This window comes from Lissotriton helveticus, chromosome 1_1 (genome assembly GCF_964261635.1).
Source record: "Lissotriton helveticus chromosome 1_1, aLisHel1.1, whole genome shotgun sequence".
Classification (NCBI taxonomy): Eukaryota; Metazoa; Chordata; class Amphibia; order Caudata; family Salamandridae; genus Lissotriton; species Lissotriton helveticus.
The window spans coordinates 890,728,621-890,750,319 of record NC_136057.1 but is presented as its reverse complement, the minus strand read 5'-3'; the positions used below and the strand labels follow the sequence as shown (position 1 = coordinate 890,750,319).

General features: G+C 46.1%; 1 protein-coding gene across 2 annotated transcripts in view; it reads left to right on the top strand.

Moving 5' to 3' along the window:
• SCAF11 (SR-related CTD associated factor 11) overlaps nt 1–21,699 on the top strand; it is an 864,597-nt gene that overhangs the window by 768,375 nt on the left and 74,523 nt on the right. For both annotated transcript variants that reach the window (XR_013607094.1, XM_078675739.1), the window contains exon 15: nt 12,487–12,657. Coding sequence is in view for 1 of the 2 variants with exons in the window: in XM_078675739.1 (XP_078531865.1) it covers nt 12,487–12,657 (171 nt within the window). In the remaining variant the exon portion in view is untranslated. The remainder of the gene's footprint in view (nt 1–12,486; nt 12,658–21,699) is intronic.

Below are 21,699 nucleotides of genomic sequence, written 5' to 3'. Positions count from 1 at the left end.
GGTAGTAACAGTCTACCTTGATCTGTTGAGATGTTCTCCCCTTGTCACTTAGCCTTTTGGGAGGGTCCACGATTAGCTTGCGGCGTTCTTTTTCAGAGCTTTGTTCTGCCTGTACTACTTCACTTATATGTAGACTGTGTCTGATACTGTCTTTTATGATGGTGTTTTCCACCACCCGCCTTCTTTATTTTACAGATTTGTCATCCTTCGCACACTGTTCTCATACTATCAGTTTTGTTGGTGGCTCCGCGTTGTACCGCAGAAACGTTTTTCAGAAGAAAACTGACGTCAGCGAACCGGGAGGGACTTGTATGACCTAGCTGACATCACGTGGATGACGTCAGGGCGGGGTCGTGTAGCGCCCCCCCCCCCCCCGCGCAGAGGTGCTGCTTCAAATCATTTTCAGGTTGCAGTCTGATGCCTGGGGATATTCTAAGTTAACGAATCTGCGGCTAGACAACGTCTCTACCAGATACATCGTTACCGAAGGTAAGTAACTCTTACTTTAGCACTAATCAAAAGCAGAGTGAAGGGAAAATATTGATGACCGACCTCTACTTATCCACATGTGGACTAAGAGAAATTAACTTTTTGGTGAACCTGAACTCCATAACATCATCTCTTTCAAGTATATTAACAGTATAGGGTTCAGGGCTCTGCCCTAGTCTGATGTTGTCCAATTGCTAAACTAGGCCCAAATTTGACTGCAGCCACATGACAACATTTCTTGACTCCAGTTTTGGTTCTGTCTATATCCCTCTAGAAAGATGGCAGGAAGATATTTTTTCTGCACCTTGCCAGCAACCTATACGGAGTTGTTGCTCAACAGAGCAGTGTGAGAAAAGTGTAAATCAGTTCCCATTCCTGCTCGATGACAAGCAATATAAAACTAGGAAGATCTTGGCAAAAGGCAGCGCACCCCTTAAACTTGCTTTGAGTGTATCCCTGAATGTGGCGGACTGAGGATACCACCTTGTTGGGATATGGATAAGATGCTTTGATGGTAAAAGGGACTGCTTTTGACTGAATGTGCAGGCCAGAGTGCTGGTCATGCCCTTCGATGGTTAGAACTTTATCAACAAAAAAAAGGTGCATCTTTCAAGACTAAATCTCAGCAGCCCGGTCAGTGACCTGCCCATCTCTATTTCATGAGCTGAGAGGCTGGTACACACAAAGTTATTCCCCCTCAGCTACTCCAACTGTGGTCTTTCTCTGCTGCAGCACATGGGGACAGAAAGACCTCAGGTCCCTTCCAGCAGGGCTGATTGTACTGCTGATTGTAACAGACATAATGCCTCCTGTTGGCTTCATTTGGGTGAGCTAGGAGCATATCCCATAAAGCCTCAATTTTGGACATAATCACCTTGTACTGGTGGATGATGGACATGTTCACATTTGGTCACACATTGTATTTTACAGAGCTACTATCCAAAACCTCCAGGGCATGCAGAATCAGAAGATTAGCCTTATCAACTAGAAATAAAAGTACAAGTTGTCCTCAGTAAATGTGCAATAGAATCAGTACTGATCATGAGAAACACCAGGGGACTCTGCATGTACATCCTGGGATATTAGAAAGACAAATGTTTTTGTTACATGAAGAGCTGCGCTTTCTGAAGAGGTTATTCCTAGAGCATTCATTTAAGATGATAATGCAGACACATGTAATCACTTAGCTGCAGCTAATCACTGTATTTCATTTTTAAATGTCAAGGACTACTACTAATACCGGGTCTTCCTGGAGTTCACATAGGGCAAATTAAATGGATTATTCAAGAGTTTGCCCTTAGACCGGAGTTTTCTTGAAGTGCCTGGCATCCATGGCAGCTCACTTATGAATCCGTCATGTCCCAGTCTTCAGCTTCTTGGACAACTGGCTAACATTATTGTTTTTGGCAGAGTATTAGGAGGTTGTGCTAAGTGCACACAGCTTTTCAAAGCTCTGGGTTTGTTTGTCTGTCTGCTTCCCTAGTGACTCCATCTTCATTGTCTCTTGTGACACCATCTCAGGAGATTGTCTTTCTCTGCATCAACCTGGTGTTCAGGTAATGCAGGAAACAGCTTGTGGAAGAAGGACACTGGCCTTGTTGGTTTGCCTGTGTTTTTCAGCCACACAATAAAAAACAAATTAGGTTAAATATGCCTTATATATAGCTAGGGAGGGTTTTGACATTGCCCCTTTAGGATTGCAAGGTTACTCAAGAGTATGATACTGCAAAAAACTTGATAAATCTCATTGCTTTTGTGTAGCAAATTCCCGTCATTCGTATTGTTTCAAGTCAATTTCATCATTTGGTTGCCTTGGACAGTGTTAAGAGTCTTCTTGACTGGATTCGAAGTGTCTAGTGATATTGTGTTTGGGTGTGTCATAGTGTTTACAGGTGACTCCTATTCAATAGTGACCGGCAAGGCTGGAGTAGACTAGATTCTGTTATGGATCTGTGTGCGTCATTATATGCATAGATGCATGTGCTCAAGCACATTCTGTTTGCTACATTTAAGTTGTATTATAGTCTGTTTTTCTGCTTCAGGTGATTCTTTTTTAAGGCATCTTTCCCTGTTATTCGGGTGTGCAGGAATTACACCTTTACCTTAACTTTTTCAGCATGGTTTATATGTAGATTTATTAGAAAATAGATGTGGCAATAAAACCTAAATATATGTCCAGCTAATGTGGCAAATCTTTATAGCATGGAGCCTTGTTGTGCTCATGATGTAACCAGAGGCTATATGTAATTTATGCTATTGGTGTAGGATGCGTGTGAGCACAGCCTGATCTGGATGTGCTTTTGAGGTGGTGAATGTTTAGGCATTTGGATTTTCTTTATTAATGAGTTTGTTGCTAATCCTTCAATTCAGAATCCACCTATTATGGTATCCTGTCTGTAAGTGTCGCAGTTTGTCCCAGAGGGCTGGTTTCCGGCCTGTTGGGGGCATGGGCTCTCCGCAGGGGATGCAGCCTGCGTATCGCCCCCCCTATCCACCGTTTCCCGGTGAGGGGGCATCGAGACCACAGATGGAGACATATGCGGCGGCTTTGCAGGCCTCGCTGGCTTCTCCTCCTCCTCCCACTCCTGCGATGTCGACGGATCCCTTGCATGGTGTGGGGCCCTCCTCTGCGTTGCCGGTGGCTCCGGCGCAGACTGGCTCAGCTCCAGACTTGGAGGATGTGGTGCCATTGGGGTGCGGCCCTTCGTGAGGTCCCTCCTTCGGACCACGGCGCCTCTGCTTCGCCGCAAACTCCTGCTGGAGTCCATGTAGTGTCGCGGGAGGTCGCCGGGGCTCAGGTCGCATCCCCGAGCCCCTATGGACAGGCGAAAATCTAGTCTGAGGCCGAGGTGACGCCGCTACAGCGCCAGCAGCTGCTGGCCTGGCGGCGCCACAGGGGTCGGCGTATTCCCCTCGTCCCATCATGGGTCGAGGCTGGCGGGGGATGCTCTAGTCTCTCCTCGCAGGCGGCTGCCCCGCAGGAGGTCGAGTCGGCCTTGGCGCCGCCATGAGGTTCGGTGGGCCCCTCTCGTCTCCTCATGGGTCGAGGCTGGAGGGGGTCTCCTTGTCACTCCCTGGGTGCCTCTCCTCCCTCCACCTCGGCTCCGGCCCAGCCCCGGTCTCCTGCGTCGTGTGATGTGCCGGAGGCCTGTCCGGAGTCGCCTGTGGTGTTGGACGACGACGACGCCCTGCTCCAGGTTGCGGACTCTACGGTTCTGGACAGGCGTCAGGTCGTGAACTCGTCTTCGGACGTCCCCTCGTCCCTGGAGGTTGGGCGCCTTCTGGTGTTGTCCTCACTGGAGACGGGCCGCCACATCGTGGCTTTTTCCCCGACGTCTTCTAAGGGCATTTCCTTGCCGTCACCACTGCCGCAGTTTTCGCCGGAGGAACCGCAGGTCCCCCACTCCTCTGCACCTCTTTCTCCTTTCCTGGCCTGGCCCTTCCCCGCTCCGAATGGCTTAGGGGATGGCTGCCTTAGCTTACAACCGTCGCCCACAGATGAACTGCTTTCCCCACCGCGGCGCCCTTCGGAGGCGGGCGCGGCCTTCGCTTGCGCAGATTCCACGGCCGAGGTTCACCATCAGGCCTCTGGTGGTCAGGAACTCCTGCTTCCCTTTGAATGTTTGCTCCATTCTTCTCTTTTGAGGACTTGGAGCTGTCCCGCCACGGTTCACCCAGTGCCCCAACACCTTCTGCACTAGCACCTCCCAGCACAGCATGATCCGGTGTGTCTTTCCCTCCACCCTTCTGCCAGTGGGCCCTTTTTGCGAACTGCCTTTCCCTCCCTGCCGTCGCTGTTGTCTCCACCATCACGGGAGGCTCGCTGGCTGGACTCTTGGGGGCGCAATATGTTCGCTTCAACCAGTGCAGCTCTGCGGGCCTTTAACACTTTGTGTGCTGGCTAGGGCCACCTCTTGTTTGTGGGTCTCGGCGGAGTCCCTTGGATCTGCAGCTTCTCAGGAGGGTGCTGGTGTTGATTTGCAGCACCATGCGTTAGAGGGCCGGGAGCTGACGGCGTTTATTCTTCGCTCTGCTCTGGACATCTCGGAGGTGCTTGGTCGAGCCATGGCTGCTTCGGTTGCCTTTCGCCGCCATGCTTGGCTTCGGGACAGTGTGTTTCCGGAGAATGTTCGGGAACGGCTGGTGGATCTTCCATCTTATGTTCCACGCCCCGGCGTACTCTACCATCCGTAGGTTCTTGGCAGGGCTTTGGACCTCCTCCTCCTCCTCCCCTGGAGTGATCTGTGAGTTGATCTGTTTTTTTGGAGCTGTCTCTTTGTTGGGGCTGGTTGCCCCAGTTGTGTGATCTGTGTGATTGATGTGCCTGCGAGTCCTCCTTTGTTGGGACTGTGGCTCTGTTGGCTGCTGGCCGGACCTTCTTTTCTGTGTGTTTTTCCTTGGGTTATCTACACCAGGTTGGCCCTGAGATTAGGCCTTCTGTTTTTTCTCTTTGGCTGCTTGCTAAGCCTCTGGCTGGGTTTTTACCCGCGGATCTTTCTGTTGTCCTCTGCTGTGGAAGTTTCTTCCTAAGAGGGTTCCCATGTCTTGGGACTTGACATGCCCTATGTGGGGTAATGGTAGCTGTTGCATAGCTTGTTCTGTGCTGGGGAGTTGTGGTTGCCCTCGGGCCTCTGCTCTCCATGGCATTTATGTACATTGCGGTGCAATTTCCTTACTGCTGGACTGACCTGCCTTGGTGGCGCCCCGGGATGTCCTTCTCCGGGGTCGTTGCACTGTTCGCCAGGTCTGACTTGCTGTCTGCGACCTGGCGTTGTGGCTCTGGTTCTGATTCTGTTTCTTTTGGTCTGTGTGTGTGGACCCCTATTTTGGGTGTGTCTGGGCTCCTCTTCACTCTTATGTTTTCGGTCCTGAAACTGAGATGGTTTTTGCGTTCCTCCCTCTTTCAGACTCAGCCGACCTGGTCTTCCTAGGTGCCTTGGGATCCTCTTCCTGCTTCCGGCTGTCGGCGTCTTTCTGTCTGCCCTATTGCCTTCCGGCTGTGGGGGGTTCAGTTGCCCTCTTCGCGGGGTGTGTTCCCGTTGGGGGAGGCTTTCTCTCTTTTCCCTTGCCTCCTTGGAGCTTCGAGGGTGATCTTCCTTCTCTTCCTTGCCCTGGCCTTGGTTGGAGGTTCTGTTACCTTGAAGGGATGTGGGGGTGCTTCAGCCTCCCCTTGCATTGCCCTTGTTTACTCTGTTGAGTGTGAATGGGCTTGTTTTTTCTTCTTTTCTTCTTCCACACCCCTCTTGTGGTCGGTGGTGTTCTGCTTGTCGGGGTTCCCCTTGCCCTGGGGGGATGAAGTTCCCCGCCTTGTCCGTTGGACTGGTCCCCTGTAGGACCTCCTGTTACGTCCAGGCTGGTGGGGTCCTTTTGCAGACCCTCCTTCCTCTTGGGTATTGATAGGGTATCTATTCTACGTTAAGAAATGTGTGGCTAGTAGTCTCTATCAGATGTAAGAGTTACTTACCTTCGATAATGATGTATCTGGTAAAGACGATTCTAGCTGCAGATTCCTTCACGGCCTGCCCTTTCTCCCCGTTCTGCGAGGACCTTTGCTGTGGTCTTCTGCACTCGCCTTCCGGTGGGTAGTCATGTCTTCTGTGGGTGCATTCTTTCGCTCTTTGATGGGCTGATCCGTCTTGTTGCTTGTTCCTTCCTCTTCTCTGGTGCATTGGTGGGGGTGGGGTTTAACAGGTGATCTTGTGCTCCTCTTCTCTCGTTCCTGCAGGATTGGGGGGCTTGCCTTCATTCTCTTCCCTCACCTCCCTTTCCCTTTTGTTCCTGAGGGTCCTGGCCCCTCGATTACCCTCTGGGTTGGGGACCTCTGGCCATGCCTTTGCCCCTTGTTTCTTAGGGGGGGGGAGGGGTTGCCGTCTGTGCTGAGGTTGTTTCCTGGTTGGGGTTGTAGTCCTGCTGCTTTTTGTCATGATATTTTGCATCTGTCCCAGTGTTGTCTGATGGCTCCGCGTTGTGGCGCGGAAAAGTTCTCAGAAGATAACTGACGTAGACACGCCGGGGTGGGACTAATGTGACCTTGGTGACGTCACGTACGCGGACGACGCCTGGGCGGAGCCACATGATGTTAGAAGATGTTTCTGACCGGGCACTAGAAAAACAGCACATTATGTTGTTAGACCCTGTATGAAATGTTCACTAAATCCCAGGAAAAGTCACTGAGTAACAAATAATATACATAGCGTGCTAAAATAATAGCCTGTCGCAAACCCAACTACATTGTGTGTGTCTGCGCAAAGGCAGCTTAAAGCTTCTAATACATGTCACCAAGGAAGAACAAAAGTCTGTCCAAAAGGGGAAATACTACAAATCCTGCCAAGTGCCAGACTGGATCCGGAAACTGTAAACGCTCTCCTATGCCGCTAGGTGACGTCATTGCACCGCACAGAGTCCAGGCTCTGCACCTGATGTTTGTCATGGATCTCTACACGGTGCCATTCAGGCACACTGAATACAATTTCTTTTCCACACCCAGGGATGTGGTTACAGGGTTGCTTTCTGAAGAACTTTCTATTAAAAACATTTTCAAGTGCAGTGTTAAGGGTACAGTACCTCCTCTTAAGCTTTCAGACTTTGAAATCTGATCGCCACATGATGGCAAAGTTTAATTTCAGACCTACACAATGTCTGTACATGGTCTCTTCGGCCTCGCCATGATTCTAAGCCCTGTGAAAAATGCAATTGCATGCATGTCAAGGCCTTGGAGCAGAGGAAGACTACGCTCTTTATGGCTCAGGCCCAGGATTGGTATTGGGGTAATCTTCACCACTCTGCTTCCAGGTGATGTAACATGTTGCACTCTGGCTCATCTTAGACCCGTAACGTTCCCCAAGACGAAGACCTCCAGGAGGTTATGTAGAAGGACCAAATAAGACTCTTCTTGCTCTTGATGTTTTTTGAGGACTGTAGGTATGTCATCCAGCTGTGAGTTTTGCTCCATGACGTGGCTTCAGCATCTACCTCGGAGTCTGAGTTGGTATTATGCCAGTGCTTAATCTGGCTTCAGCCTCACAGCCGGAGCCAGAAGAGGCTGAACTTGCTGTCTCTGCCACTGAATCTTTTCTTACTTTTAGGAACACGGATGGACCCCCTTTAGTGTCTTTGAATAAGCCAGCATCTGCTAGGTTGGCAACAGTCATCGCCTTACTCCTGGGGATCTGAAATTCTTGCTATCTCACCTGTCTCCTGAAATTCCTGTGATACAGGCATCTTTGTTTTCTAAACTAAATCCTGATACTTTTCCTCCCCAACGGGTATGGAGCCCAAAAGAAATTGCGCTAGTCAACTAATGTAACTTGCCTTTAAGCACGGTACTCCCATGTCGTGTGGGAGATAACTTAACTGGTTGTTCCTTATCTCCCCGAGTATTTCCATCATCACGTTGCAGATGGCGCATGATGGACAAGATTTTGAAAAGTAAATAACTCGGCTCTGGACTTCGTAATCGTGGCTGCCCAATCTTTGATCCTTCCACTTGCCATCTGCTGCCATGCCAGTATGCACTCTACTGGCTATTTACAAGAAGTTCGGGCTTCTTTAATGGATATCTCCCTTGATGGATCCTGCCTCTTTGGCAATAAGGCCAAATCTTCTCTGAAGTGCTTTAAACTGAGTCATGTCTTTGGTGCTGGCCTTCCCGGCATGACCATTACTTCAACAGTAGTGCAAATTTCTGTGCTATTCTGAGGGCATGCTCATTTGAAGGCATCAGCCTCTTTAGCCCCCAGTGAGTTTTCAGCAGTTCAGATGGTGTGGTACTTCAAAGGGCTACAGAGATCAATAGTCTTTTTTGCATCTCCACACTGTAGCTAAAGCACATTAATCAACCCTTATGGCAACACATGTGGCTTGTGGGCCGGTATGGGAGCCTTCCAGTTCGGGAAATGGCAATCAATCACTTCTGACTGCTGGGTCCTATCAGTTTTACACGTCACTTGTTCTATGCTCTTCTTTTTCAGGACTCTCAACCCTTCTTACCCCCACCATCCTTTCTCCTTCCCAGCCATACCCAAGGAGCTGGAACATTTTGCAACAAGAGCTTCTCTCACTGTTAATCAAAGGTGTGTGTAAAAGGTGTTGACAGCAGCGGCGGAGATAGGACGTGAATGCTTCTCTTGTTTCCTTTTTCTCAAGGAGTATAGGGGACCTCAGTTCCATTCTGGTCCTTTGTATTCTGAAATCCTTGGTCTGCACGTAGAAGTTCAAAATGCTATTCTTATCCCATTTTGTTACTGGGTCTGAAATATAGAAACTGAATGGTGTCACTCCACCTGTATGATGCATACTTTCATGTACCAGTCCTGCAGTCACACAGGAAATTCCTGTGGATTGCAGTGACAGGATAATATTGACTACTTCTACTGGCAGATTGAAGGAGCCGAGGTTGCCCTACTCAGTCTGCAGGCATGAACGTCAAGGTTCAGATACAGACACTGGCCCACCTTCTGTGAGAGAATGTCTGGTCTAAGTGGAAGAAGAAGGTCATTGCACAGGAGTAAGTGAAGTGTAAAAGGGTTTTATTTTCTGGTGTTTGTGTTTTGAACCTCAACAGTTTAGCAGCACAGGGGCACATTTACCTGTGTAAACAAGGCCCAGATTACGTTCTTTTGTACATTGTTTTAAATGCTCAAAGGCTTTATCGTATGGATGAGTGCCGACTCCCCTCAGTCCAAGTGGAGAGGCATCAGGATACTAAAAAGTCAGCTGAAGAAACCAGTATTTCTCGAACTGTATGAATCGGTTGCTGTGCTTTCCGCATTCCTCTTAGATCTCCTCAGGAAGTCTCACAAATAATGTTTAATCTTGTTTCACCAGTCTGGCCACTGGTGAACATTTTGTTACAGAGTAATGTACATCCCCAGCCTTTGGTGCAGCTCATCTTCATAGTGCCCACTGTGTCCATCCAGACTCTCCCCTTCGATCCCCTCCCCACTGAATTGTAATGTAATGTAATGTACTGTAAAACATACTTATATAGCGCATACTGTCACCCAAAGGGTATCCGGGCGCTTTAACTCCATTTACATCACAAGCAGAGAGGGATCACACAGCCCTAGGAAAAAGATGGGACTTCAGCCCCTTTTTAAAAAGACAGTTCGTTAAGATTCCTTAAGGAAAGTGGAAGAGAGTTCCACAGTTTAGCAGCAGTGAAGCCAAATGAGCGGCCACCCATCTGTGCCCTCAGAATTCGGGGAACTACCACCAGATAAGCAGAAGAAGAGCGTAGAAGTCTAGCTGCCGAATACCATTTAAATAAATTCTGAAGTGCAATAGGCCCCAGACCATGAAGTGCTCTGAAGACAATACAAGAAGCCGCTGATGTATAGGCAGCCAATGAAGGTCCCTAAGTGCCAAGGATGACGAGGCAGAACGCATCCACGAGAGGGCCAACTTGGCTGCCATATTCTGGATCCGCTGTAATTGTCTAATCAAAGAACTAGGTCCGCCTAGAAGCAGTGCATTACAATAGTCAAGTCTACTGAGTATGATACTGCGCACTACCTCAGATCTGGCCGTTGCAGGTAACATGGGAAGAATCTTACGCAACATTCTTAGCAACATCATACAGGTGCCAACGGTCTTGTTCACAAAGGCATCCAACTGTAGATGTGGGCCAAAGGCAACACCCAGATTGCGAGCATCGTCCGCTGGTTCGACAGTGACTGAGGTAGTGGGAGGCCAGAAATCAGCAGGCAGAGGGCGAGGAATTTTATCTAGAGAAAAATACAACACCTCTGTCTTTGATCTGTTAAACTGAAGGGAATTTTCCCTCAGCCAGTCCGCAGTGGCTAGCATGCAGCGATGAAAGGTCTCTGTGGAGACAGCTTCCTTACCTTCAAAAGAGAAGATAAGTTGTGTGTAATCCGCATAGTTTATTACAGTGATACCAAAAGATTTAATCAACCTGACCAGAGGACATAGATAAAGATTAAATAGGATGGGGCTGATCACTGATCCTTGGGGAACACCTTGCCCTACCATTCTAGTATTAGACCTAAATGGAGGCAGGGTCACAACTTGGTGTCTATTGTGGAGGTAAGAGACCAACCAATCCAGAGCCGAACCGACTACCCCATTATCTTCCAATGTTCTGATCAGAGTACAGTGATTCACTGTGTCGAACGTGGTTGACATATCGAGCAGCACCAAAAAAGCTGCTCGGCCACTATCGACACGTGAACGTAGATCATCCAAGACGACCACCAGTGCTGATTTCGTGCCATGAGCTGGCTGGAAGCCGAACTGGGCCTCATCTAAACAGGCATTCGCCTCTACAAAACACGATAAAGACTTAGTGACATATTTTTCCAAGATCTTAATTGAGAAAGGCAATAAAGAGATGGGCCTATAGTTCGCAGGGCAAAGAGGATCCAGTGTGGCTTTCTTCAATAGAGGAGATACCACCGCCAATTTCCAACAGTCAGGGACCGTGGCAGTGCTAAGAGACTGACAACAGATTGAGTATAGGAAAGGGAAAAGCCCCGCTTGGAACAACTTCCAAAACTTATGTGGCACCGGTCCAACGGAGAGCCCGATGAAACACTATTAGCCAAGGTACAAAAGTCCTCATAGGATGGAAGGATGAGACTAGACAACACCGAGTGTGCAACGCACTCCCTTGTGTCAGCTAAAGTCTGTGTAGATAACTCTGTAGTCGACTGGGTGTTAAGAGTACTTGGGGCAGAGAGTCCACTCAATATGGTGGTGATCTTATCCTCAAAGGTGGAGGCCAAGGAGTCACACAAAGCCTGAGAAGCAGGGATACTATTAGTGGCACAAGCAGGATTAGAAAGATTATTGACTATTTAAAAAAGGGTTTGTGACTTATTAGCCACATGAGCTAGCGTGACCTCTGAGTAATTGGCTTTAGCGCTTTTTATCTGCGCTTTATAACCCTGGAGCAGCTGCTTTAGAAGGATTTTATCCGACTCGAGATAGTGCTTCCTCCAGGTTCTCTCAGCTTGTCTACAACGCAGTTTCAGCTGATAAAGTTCATTAGAGTACCAGGGGGCGGCACGCTTGGGCCTATCCTTCACTTTCCTTAGAGGGATTACTTTATCTAGGGATTCAGTAATCTGTAGGCAGAGGCTCTGATAGTTCTCCTCCACCTTTTTTCCAGGGCAAAGCCATTAGATAACAAACCAGGTAATGTGGAACATTTCAAAAATGTATACCACTGCCGACTGAATTTGGTGTTGCCTATACTATTGTCGGTGTGAGAGTCATTGGGAAGTTGTAATGAGAACTGGATGAGGGCATGATCAGTCCAACATTGTACAGTGATATCCTTGATCTTAACCCAGGTTTCCTCTGCAAAGACCAGATCAAGTATATTACCCTTCAAGTGAGTTTGGGAAAGCACCAACTGCTGGAGATAAATGTTACTGCAGGCCTGGCATAGTTCTTTATAAGCTGTATCCAAGGGGCCATTCAGCCAAAGATTAAAGTCTCCTAAAATCATAAGCCTGGCATGAGTGTTTGAGAGATCATAAATAAGATCCACCAACTCATGGGAAGCTGTCATAGTACTGCCAGGAAGTCTATAGCAGAGCAGGCCAGAATATAGGACTCCCATTGAGCACCATTCTGTTCCTCTGGACCTTCTTCAATTCTCTGTGCGCTTTCCACCATGTTAAGTCCCTCCTTGAACCACCAACTCCACCCTGTTCGGAGGTGCACTGTTACAGGTAGATGAGACCTTGTGCTTTCTGCTTTCTCAGATCGCCTGGGCAACCACTTTTTATGGGCCCAAGGGCGGACTGCGTTATATTTTTCAACCCTGATGCAGCACCACGGATGTCCTACTTCTGTACGTCCCACACAGTTTTAGGAAGGTGACAATGATTCAAACGAGCTCTAACACATTCCTGAGTAATAGTGGCCCTGCTCCACGAGAATTTAGTGATAAAACATTGAGAAACACTTTGTCTGACTATTCCAAAAGGTTTAATTAAATACCAATAAATTGTTTCATTCTTTTAACAGGTTAATCCCAGTATTCCTCTTGTGAGTAACAACATGCTTACACTACTTTTACCTGCTACACCAGCAGCAGTTGGGAATACAGGAGCAGTTGCAGGATCAAGTTCTATCCAGGCACCGTTAACCATGCACAACAGACCTTCAAATACTGCTAAATCATTGGCAGGGAATAAGGCAAGTATTGGTGTAGAATCTAGTCTCTACAGAATTGAAACAGTCGCGTTCTCTATAATGTAATAGCTTTCTGGGAGTTCACTTTGTCAGACATTCCAGCTTTTCTTGAAGCAATTTAATGGCTTTCAATTGGTTCTCATTCAGATGTCATTGGTGTAACAGAACCCTACTGAACCTGCATGTGTACAACCTAATTGGTGATTATAGAGAGCTCACTTCTTCATTTCCAAGAGTGGGTATAAAAAACTATGATTTGCCCTCTAAATAAACACCCTCCAGCATAGAAATGTTTTTTGTTGCATGCTTTAAAAATCATTTTCCAACATCTGATCACTACAACATAAACCTACTTTGTACTTAATCCACTTAAATAGACAATCTACATCTCTTATAAGATGTTGGATAATTTCCAAAATGCTTTGCTGTGAAGTTATTTAAGTTGGCACATAGAAGTTCCCCTTTCCATCATGCACATATTATATTTATAAGAGGCACTTTTCAAACTGAATTATCTCCAGTTGTTGAAATATAATGTGGTGGTAATGCTTAAATCCAGGGTGCAATTTATTCAGGCTCCGAGGTAGAATTATTCCATCTTTCCAGGATTCAATTTTGGGCATTGTGATTCTCTGCAATCTCGCACCTGAAGTAGCAGTTCTTGTTAGGCTGCTTTACTGGATTATGAACACATTTCCCTTTAAGGATTGTACAATAATGCAAAGTTGTGCCACCAGGTGTTTAAAGCAGTGTCTATAGACTGAAGCTTATTTGCCTACTGACCGAATAGATAGCAGTCAAGGCTCTTTTAAATGATCTTAATAATTATGTTAGTGTGCCTTTTTTCCCTTTACAACAATCTACAGTCCTCACCAGCAACATTCAAGCTCATGTCCAGTAAATCACGATCATGCCCTTGCTCAAGAAAGGCACTCAACTTGCATGTCTGCAACCTCTCCAGGCTCCTTACCATCACTCCCTACACCACAAGATCTTTGCCAAACTGGTGTGTCTTATCTCCATGGTTGCCTCAAGAATCTGTACATTTTCACCTTCTTATACTTTTCTTTTAGCGAGGGCATCACGCAAATAGTTGTCTTAAAACACAGCAGTGATAGCGTTGGAACAGCTAATCAATGCAATATAAGCTTTTTAAAGCCTTAAATCGCAACACCCCAGGCCACAACTGTTAAGTATCCTCTCTGTTGGAGCAGGAATCCGATTCCCCCTCTTCCCCAGTTTGCAACTTTCTCTCTGGTGACCTTGATGTCGCAGAAAGGATCTGATCTCTTGAACTCCACACACAGCTGGAAATAAGAGGTTGTCCTGGCTGGCTCTGCCACTGACTCTTTGCTGACTTTTAATGACACCCTGATGCACACTCTTTTAGTGGCTTGGAACAAGCCAGCATCTACTCTAAAACTGTCTTTAAAATCTTGAAAGACCTTACCGCGAAAAAAACTGCTATTACTGCCACCACCTCCCCTGACCTTTGTAACAATATGGCTAATTTTTTTACCAATAAGATTAGGAAAATTTACGACACCTTCTCAAACTCTCCCCAGCTTTCTGTCACTCTGGACCCCACCAGACCTTCTCTCTCCTCCCTCCCTATACTTGAGCGAGAGAGTTTTCAAAAAATTTGTAAAAAAATCAAATCTGGTTCCCCGGCTGATCACTTAAAACCTGAGACTTTCTGTGAAGCCCACGAACTTGTCACAGAACCTATACGAGACATTATTAACCTGTCTCTCTCTACCGCCAGAATTCCCTCTAAATGGAAGCAGGCATGGGTATCTCCCATCTTTAAAAAACCTACATTAGATCCCACGCTTCCTGAAAATTTTAGGCCCATCTCCCTTCTTCCCTGGCCAGCCAAAATAATCGAGGCACACGTTAACACCATTCTTACCAATTTCCTCCTAACCAATAACATCCTGGATAACTCTCAACACAGGTTTAGAGCTGGTCACAGCACCGAGACAGCCTTGCTCAGTGTAACAGAAGACCTCCGTACCATTCTTGACACCGGCGGAACGGCAGCACTGGTCCTGTTGGACCTTAGTGCTGCCTTCGACACGGTGTCGCACGAGGTTCTTCTGATGAGACTGGAGGAAATTGGAATCACGGGGACAGCCCTAGGATGGTTTAGAGACTTTCTTTCCAACAGGTCCTTCAAAGTCTCCACCCCCCCTTACATCTCTAAGGAGCATAGCATCGGACAGGGAGTGCCGCAGGGTTCATCCCTGAGCCCCACCCTGTTCAATGTCTATGTCCGTCCTCTTGCAGAGGTGGCTAGAAGGAGCGGACTGGCATTGGTGTCCTACGCTGACGACACCCAGCTGGTGGTGGCTCTTAATGACAACAGTGGTTTGGAGGCTCTTCACTTCAAATAGACACTTACTGACATCACCAACTGGATGACGGCGAATTTCCTCCAACTTAACGCGGGGAAAACAGAGATACTGCTCCTGGGGAAAAACACCGCGTCCTGGGGAGATGGCTGGTGGCCTGACACCTTGGGCCAACCTCCTAAGCCAAAGGAATGTGTTAAAAATCTGGGAGTCTGGGTGGACTCAGCATTGAAGTTTACGCACCACACTAAAAAGGTGGCTGCCACCTGCTTCGGCATCCTACGCAACCTCAGACCTATTTTGAGGTTCTTCGATTGCCGCACCCGCCAGTTAATTGTCCAGGCGACCATCCTTTCAAGACTGGACTATGCCAGCTCTCTTTTATTGGGGGCTAACCTTGCCGAAACCACCAGATTACAGAGAGTCCAGAATGCGGCTGCCAGGGCACTGGTAGGCCTCCCCCGCCACTCTTCGGTGGCCGTAGCCTTGAAAAAACTGCACTGGCTCCCGGTGGGCAAAAGGATCCAGTTCAAGGCACTTTGTTTAGCCTTCAAAATTCTTAAAACCGCCTCTCCCCCAATGCTGTGCCCCCTCCTGTTGAAGTATATTCCTAGAAGGTCGCTTCGCTCAGAGGGACAACATCTCGTGATCATCCCTCGTACCAAACTGGCCAGAATAGGCGGTCGATCCTTTAGCTTCCTAGCTGCCAAGCTATGGAACAATCTACCGGAAACAATCCGTGGCATGCAGGACCTTTTGGCTTTCAGAAAGGCCATCAAAACTCACCTCTTTCAGTAATGCTTCTTCTCTCTGTGCTCCTAACTTTCTGTAATTAGTTTTCCCGCAGCGCCGGGACGCCCCTTGGCTGGGGCAGCCGCGCGCTATACAAATCACTATAACATAACATAACATAACAACAAGCGGTCATCACCTCTCTCCGGGGGATCTGAAATTCTTGACAGCTCACCTTTCTTATGAGAGCCCTGTGGCACAAGCGCCTTCGTCTTGAAAAATAAATCCTGATTCTTTTCCTACTGCTCCACCAGATAGGGAGATAAAAACAAAGTCATTCAACTAGTGCAACTTTCATTTTGGCACAATACCCCTATGCTTTGTGGGAGGTGGCTCAACTTGTTGTTCATAATCATTTTGCATAGGTTGCATGATGGACAAATTATGGCTAAGCAGATAACGCCACTCTTGCCTGGTCACTCTCACTTGGTTACTCAATCTGTGGTCTCCTCAGTTGCCATCTGCCACCGTGCCCGGATACACTCTTACCAGCTTTTCATAAGAGATCAGACCTTCTTTAATGAATTTCTGTTTTGACTCCCATGTTTTTGGCATTAAGGCCGACTCTGCTCTCATGTGCTTTAAACATTGGCCATCGCTGGGCCTTTGTTATTGGCCTAGCCAACATGACTTCCATCAACAGTATCCCAAACTCCTTTGATATTCAGAGGGCATGCTGTTTCGGTGATATTAGACTGTTCACCTCCCCAGTGACGTGTCAGCCATACTGAGGGCATGGTGATTCAAATGGCCACAAGGATCAGCAGCAGTCTTTTTATCTCCTCCCAGGGACTCCTAGCTAAACCAATTTAGTCAACACTTGAAGTAACACATGTGACCCGTTGGAGGAATAGGGTCCTTCCACTTTCCGTCAAAGGCATTCAGTCGCTAGGGATGACTGGGTCCTACAAACGGCTATGCTGTTCTCTTTCAGTACTCCCAACCAAGCGCCTGCATCCTTTCACCCTCTTAGCCATCTCTGAGAATTAGGAACAGCTTGCAATAAGAGGTTCTTACCTGGTTAGCAAAGGTGTAGTATAACTGTTGTCAAGTAGCAGCAGCCAAGATAGGGCACAGATGCTACTCTCAGTTTTTATTTATCTCAAAGAGGTATGGGGCCTCTGTCCCTTTCTGAGCTTTCGCATTCTGAACTCTTTGGTCCGCAAGAAGCTCAAAATACTCACTTATCTTGAGTATGATGACTGGATAGTGTCCCTTGACCTGTCTGATGTGTACTTTCATATACCAATCCTGGAGTCACACAGGAAGTAACTGCAGTTTATAGTGGTTTCCACCCATATCAAATTGTGCAATCTTTTTCCCGGAAAGACTTCGCTGTGTGCCCAGTTATGGGTTGTCAGCACGATTGGCCTTTCTTTGTTTACCTTATCAGCCATCACTTTTCAAATCTCCTATAGTAATGTTGTTTCTGAAGGGGCTGATGCACTTAATTCCCCCTTCTCTGTTTGTGATGCCTCTGTGTGACTTTAATTTGGTGCTCACATTCTTGAGGTGTTCTCCGTTTGAACTTGTGCACAGTTGTTTCTTGAGACTTCTGATATTGAAGACAGTTTTTCATATTGCCATCAATCAGCTGGACATTTTAGCTTGCTTTCCGTCTTCTCTATTTAACATCCAGTCAGTCTAACTTTATTTCGCCGACATGATGAAGGCATAAATGTATACTACATGTATAAAAGGATAAACGATAAAAACATTCCACATCCTTACAGAACGATAATTGTTAAGATACAATAGCTATACAATTTCAAAACATATGATAAAATTTCATACTTGATTAAGTTCATATTACAATTAATTGGATAAACAGATTGAACGTCTCTTTTTTAGAGCAGTTTAAAGAAAGGATGCCACAGAGGAACAGATAAAGGGGTCAGACAATAGCTGAAAATGGTAAAAGGCCACACAACATTGTCTAAAATGTATGGTGGTGTCCAAGCTCATCAGATCCAACATGAAGATGATTCTGATAGCTCCAGACTGGCCGCGGCCGTGGTGGAACCCAGACCTTTTTCAGCTGTCGGTGCTCCCACACAGGAGAATGCCTTACAGAGTGGACTTACTGACCAAGATGGGCGGGAGGATTCTCCATCCCAGCCTTCCCTCACTGAACTTGGCAGCATGGCTCCTGAGCTCCTACAATACGGACACTTGAAACTGCTGCAGGACTGCATGCACATTTTGAAAGAGGCTAAGAGGCCCTCCACAAGAGCGTCATATGTGTTCAAGTGGAAGAGGTTCTTCCTCTGGTGTGTTGAAAATCACTTTGACTCTACCAAGGGGCAGGAGGATGTCATTCTTCCTTACCTTCTATATCTAGCTAAAACAAGTTTGAAATATGCCTCAATCAGGGTTCATTTGTCAGCCATTACGGCATACAGAAAGTCACCCAGCCAACGTTCTTTTTTCCAAATGGAGGTGGTTAAGGACTTCTTACAGGGGTTGACGAAAGTATATCCCCCTGTTCGAAGCCCTTCTCCTCCATGGGAGTTGAATCTGGTGCTGTCCGAATTAATGGGTCCCCCTTTTGAGCCCATTCACAAAGCCTCTTTACAGCACCTGACATGGAAGGCCGCTGCTCTGGTAGCAATAACATCAGCGCGCAGAGTAAGTGAAATCCAAGCGCTGTGTGCAAAAGAGCCTTATACCATTTTTCACCACAAAAGGGTAGTATTAAGGGCTCACCCTTCCTTTTTGCCTAAAGTTGTGTCTGATTTTCATATTAATCAGTCAATCTCCCTACCGTCCTTTCTTCCAAACCCCATGACTCCTGCGCAGAGGTCGCTACATTCCTTGGACCTCAAAAGAGTGGTACCAAGGGCATCAGAAAATCAGATCAATTGTTTTTAAATTATGGTGCCATGAGAAAAGGCTCCCCATCCTCTAAAAGATCCATTTCAAGATGGATAGTGTCCTGTATAAAATTGGCTTACCAGCTGTCTCATAAACCCTTGTTGTTTTCTCCTAAAGCACACTCCACTAGGGGGAAAGCGGCCACAGTAGCTTTCTTGCATGATGTTCCAATATCAGAGATTTGCAAGGCTGCATCCTGGAGATTGGTTCACACCTTCACAAGGCATTACTGTCTAGAATCCAATTCCAGGGCTGATACTCAAGTGGGCCAGGCCTCCTTTAGGCATCTTTTCGGATAGTGATCTATCTGTCCAGGCTTGGTTATCTAAGCTGATTGGTTAATTTACCGTTATGTTCCTTTGCCCGCAGGTGGATGAGGTGAGGCTCTCTGTTCTATTCTAGTGCTTATGACTATTGATGAGGATCCCCTGGAAGAGAAGGATTAGTTACTTACCTGTAATCCCAGTTCTCTTCCAGGGGTATCCTCCTCAAAGTCATAAGCAACCCTCCCACCTCCCCGGGCAAAGGATTTGGGTATTTTAAGCTTATTAGCAACTTTTTGTGCCATGGCTTTTTGAGTCACCGCAAAGAACAACTGACCTAACTGTCACCCCTGAGGCATGATGGGAAGCTGGGGGTCATGACCTCCTTAAAGGCACGGTGCCAGTTTATCTCTATGTTGCTATGAGTTTTTTGATGTCACTGACCATGTCATGAATGATCTAATATGTGACATCATCAGCAATGGATTGCGGGTGCGCAAAATATAGTTAGTACAACTAACTATATAGGAGCAATTTCAATGGTTTTGTATGAGTAAAATGTCCAGCTAACTATAACACCACTAAAACTTATAGTTTTTTGAGTGAATTTCAAAGGTTTTTTAAAAGCTAATTCCTAACTATATAAGGCCTGAAACCTATGGTTTTTTCAGTGAATTTACAAGGTTTTTTAAATGCTAATTCCTAACTATATAAGGCCTGAAACCTATGGTTTTTTCAGTCAATTTCAAAGGTTTTTTAAATGCTAATTCCTAACTATATAAGGCCTAAAACCTATGGATTTTTCAGTGAATTCGCAAGGTTTTTTAAATGCTAATTCCTAACTATATAAGGCCTGAAGCCTATGGTTTTTTCATTGAATTCGCAAGGTTTTTTAAATGCTAATTCTATTAGCGGATAACGTTTTTATATATTAAAACGTTTTTTAAATCTCAAATGCCTGCTTTGCTAACAGAGTTTTTAAGCACAGGCTATTTTGTCTCTGGTGGCCATCTTGGGAGACTGCATATCAGAATTTTTTTAATTAATTATAAGAGGATTTGAGAAGTCACTCAAAATGTGCCCTAATTTTTCTTTCTTCAGCACTAATCATAATTTCTATGGCAAAATGAACCCCCTCATTTTGTTCCTTTGCAAATTAAATGTTTTAAGTGTTAACACTTTATTCCAATCAAGATGACTTCAGGTGTGCCATACTTTTGTCATAAGTAAGACTGTTAGCGCTCTAGTTGTTCTTTAGAACACTCTGGGACATTCTGTCATTGGGCTATAGTTGGGCTACACCTGGCTGATATTTGGGCTACATTTGTTTTTTTTTTTGTCTGGTGGCCATCATTGGGCTACATTTGGGCTCTAACATATATGTAGCCCAATATATATTTTTTCAAAGTTAATTTTCGTAAAAACCACTGGAGCACATATCTTGAGACATAGCAAAGGCACATCGGGCTACCAGTCCCTACAATTTTGCCAAGTTTGGTGGAAAACCATTCAGCCGTTCGGGCTAAAAGTGAGTCCAACCGCCCTATGGAAATTAACATGGGGAAAACACGTTTTGGGACCCCCCTGTTATCTCGGCCCCCGCTTGACGAATCCCCCCCCAAACTTTCAGGGAAGGACCGGAGCGCTGCGAGGCAAAGTTAAGGAAAATTTCAGGAAGATTCCTCAACCGGCGCCAAAGTTATTCCCAATAGAATGTTGCGATTTCCCTATGGAAAACAATCCTAACTATATATACCTACTGGCTATCGCCAGTAGGTAATATGGAGTTACATATATGTGGGGCACATATATGATTGTGTTTCCGGGGTCCAGCGTATGGGCGGGAATATACTAGTGCTATTCTAGTCCTTTTGACTTTGATGAGGATACCCCTGGAAGAAAACTAGGATTACAGGTAAGTAACTAATCCTTTTGGAACAGGACGCTCAAATATCTACTCTAAATAATAGTACTAATAACTATATTGCCAGTGCTCCCATTTATAATCTATCTGGGCATTTCCTCTCAGACAGTGAGATTTCTGTACTTGGAAAGGTTTGTCTTTTGTTCTTTAACTGTACAAAACCCCATCTCCACTAAAACAGATGCTGCGATTTCTTTGTAAAATAAGGCTTAAAGTTTATTTCGCTGGCAGTGAGCTTATGATTGAAGAGAATATTAGTGATTTTAAAAACAAATCTAGCTTCTGTCCTTCCATCTCCATCATGTTGTCGCAAGTTTTGGCATTTGAAAATACCATTCTGAGGGAGACTACTGAACACCAAGGAATTTTATTTCAACCCCAATTGTACCAAAACAGAGAGGGAGGCATTATATCATCTTGCCACTAATGACTCAATCAGACAAACCTGCTGACAAAGACGGTATAGTGGTGCTTGATAGCGAAAAATATGATCGAGATTCTGCAGCAACTAAATAATTTAGCACATTACCGGCAAATTACTGAAGATCGAAGAAAGATCTAACAGGTAAAATTAAAGGAATTACCTAGCCAGCGCTCGATGAGAGTTGATATACACTAAGGACTATGATTTTCTTAAAAAAAGATCCAGCAGATTACAGAGGACATCCTAGAACTCTTAAAGAGAATCTTCTTTATGGTCATTTTCTCTGGATCAGGAGGAACTGCACCAATAAGGAAGCTTACTTTAAAAATGTCAACACCTTGCCTAAAAAACTTACTGATAGTGTGTACCCCAAGAAATTAGTGAAAACAACGCAAATCCTCTCACATGTACAAT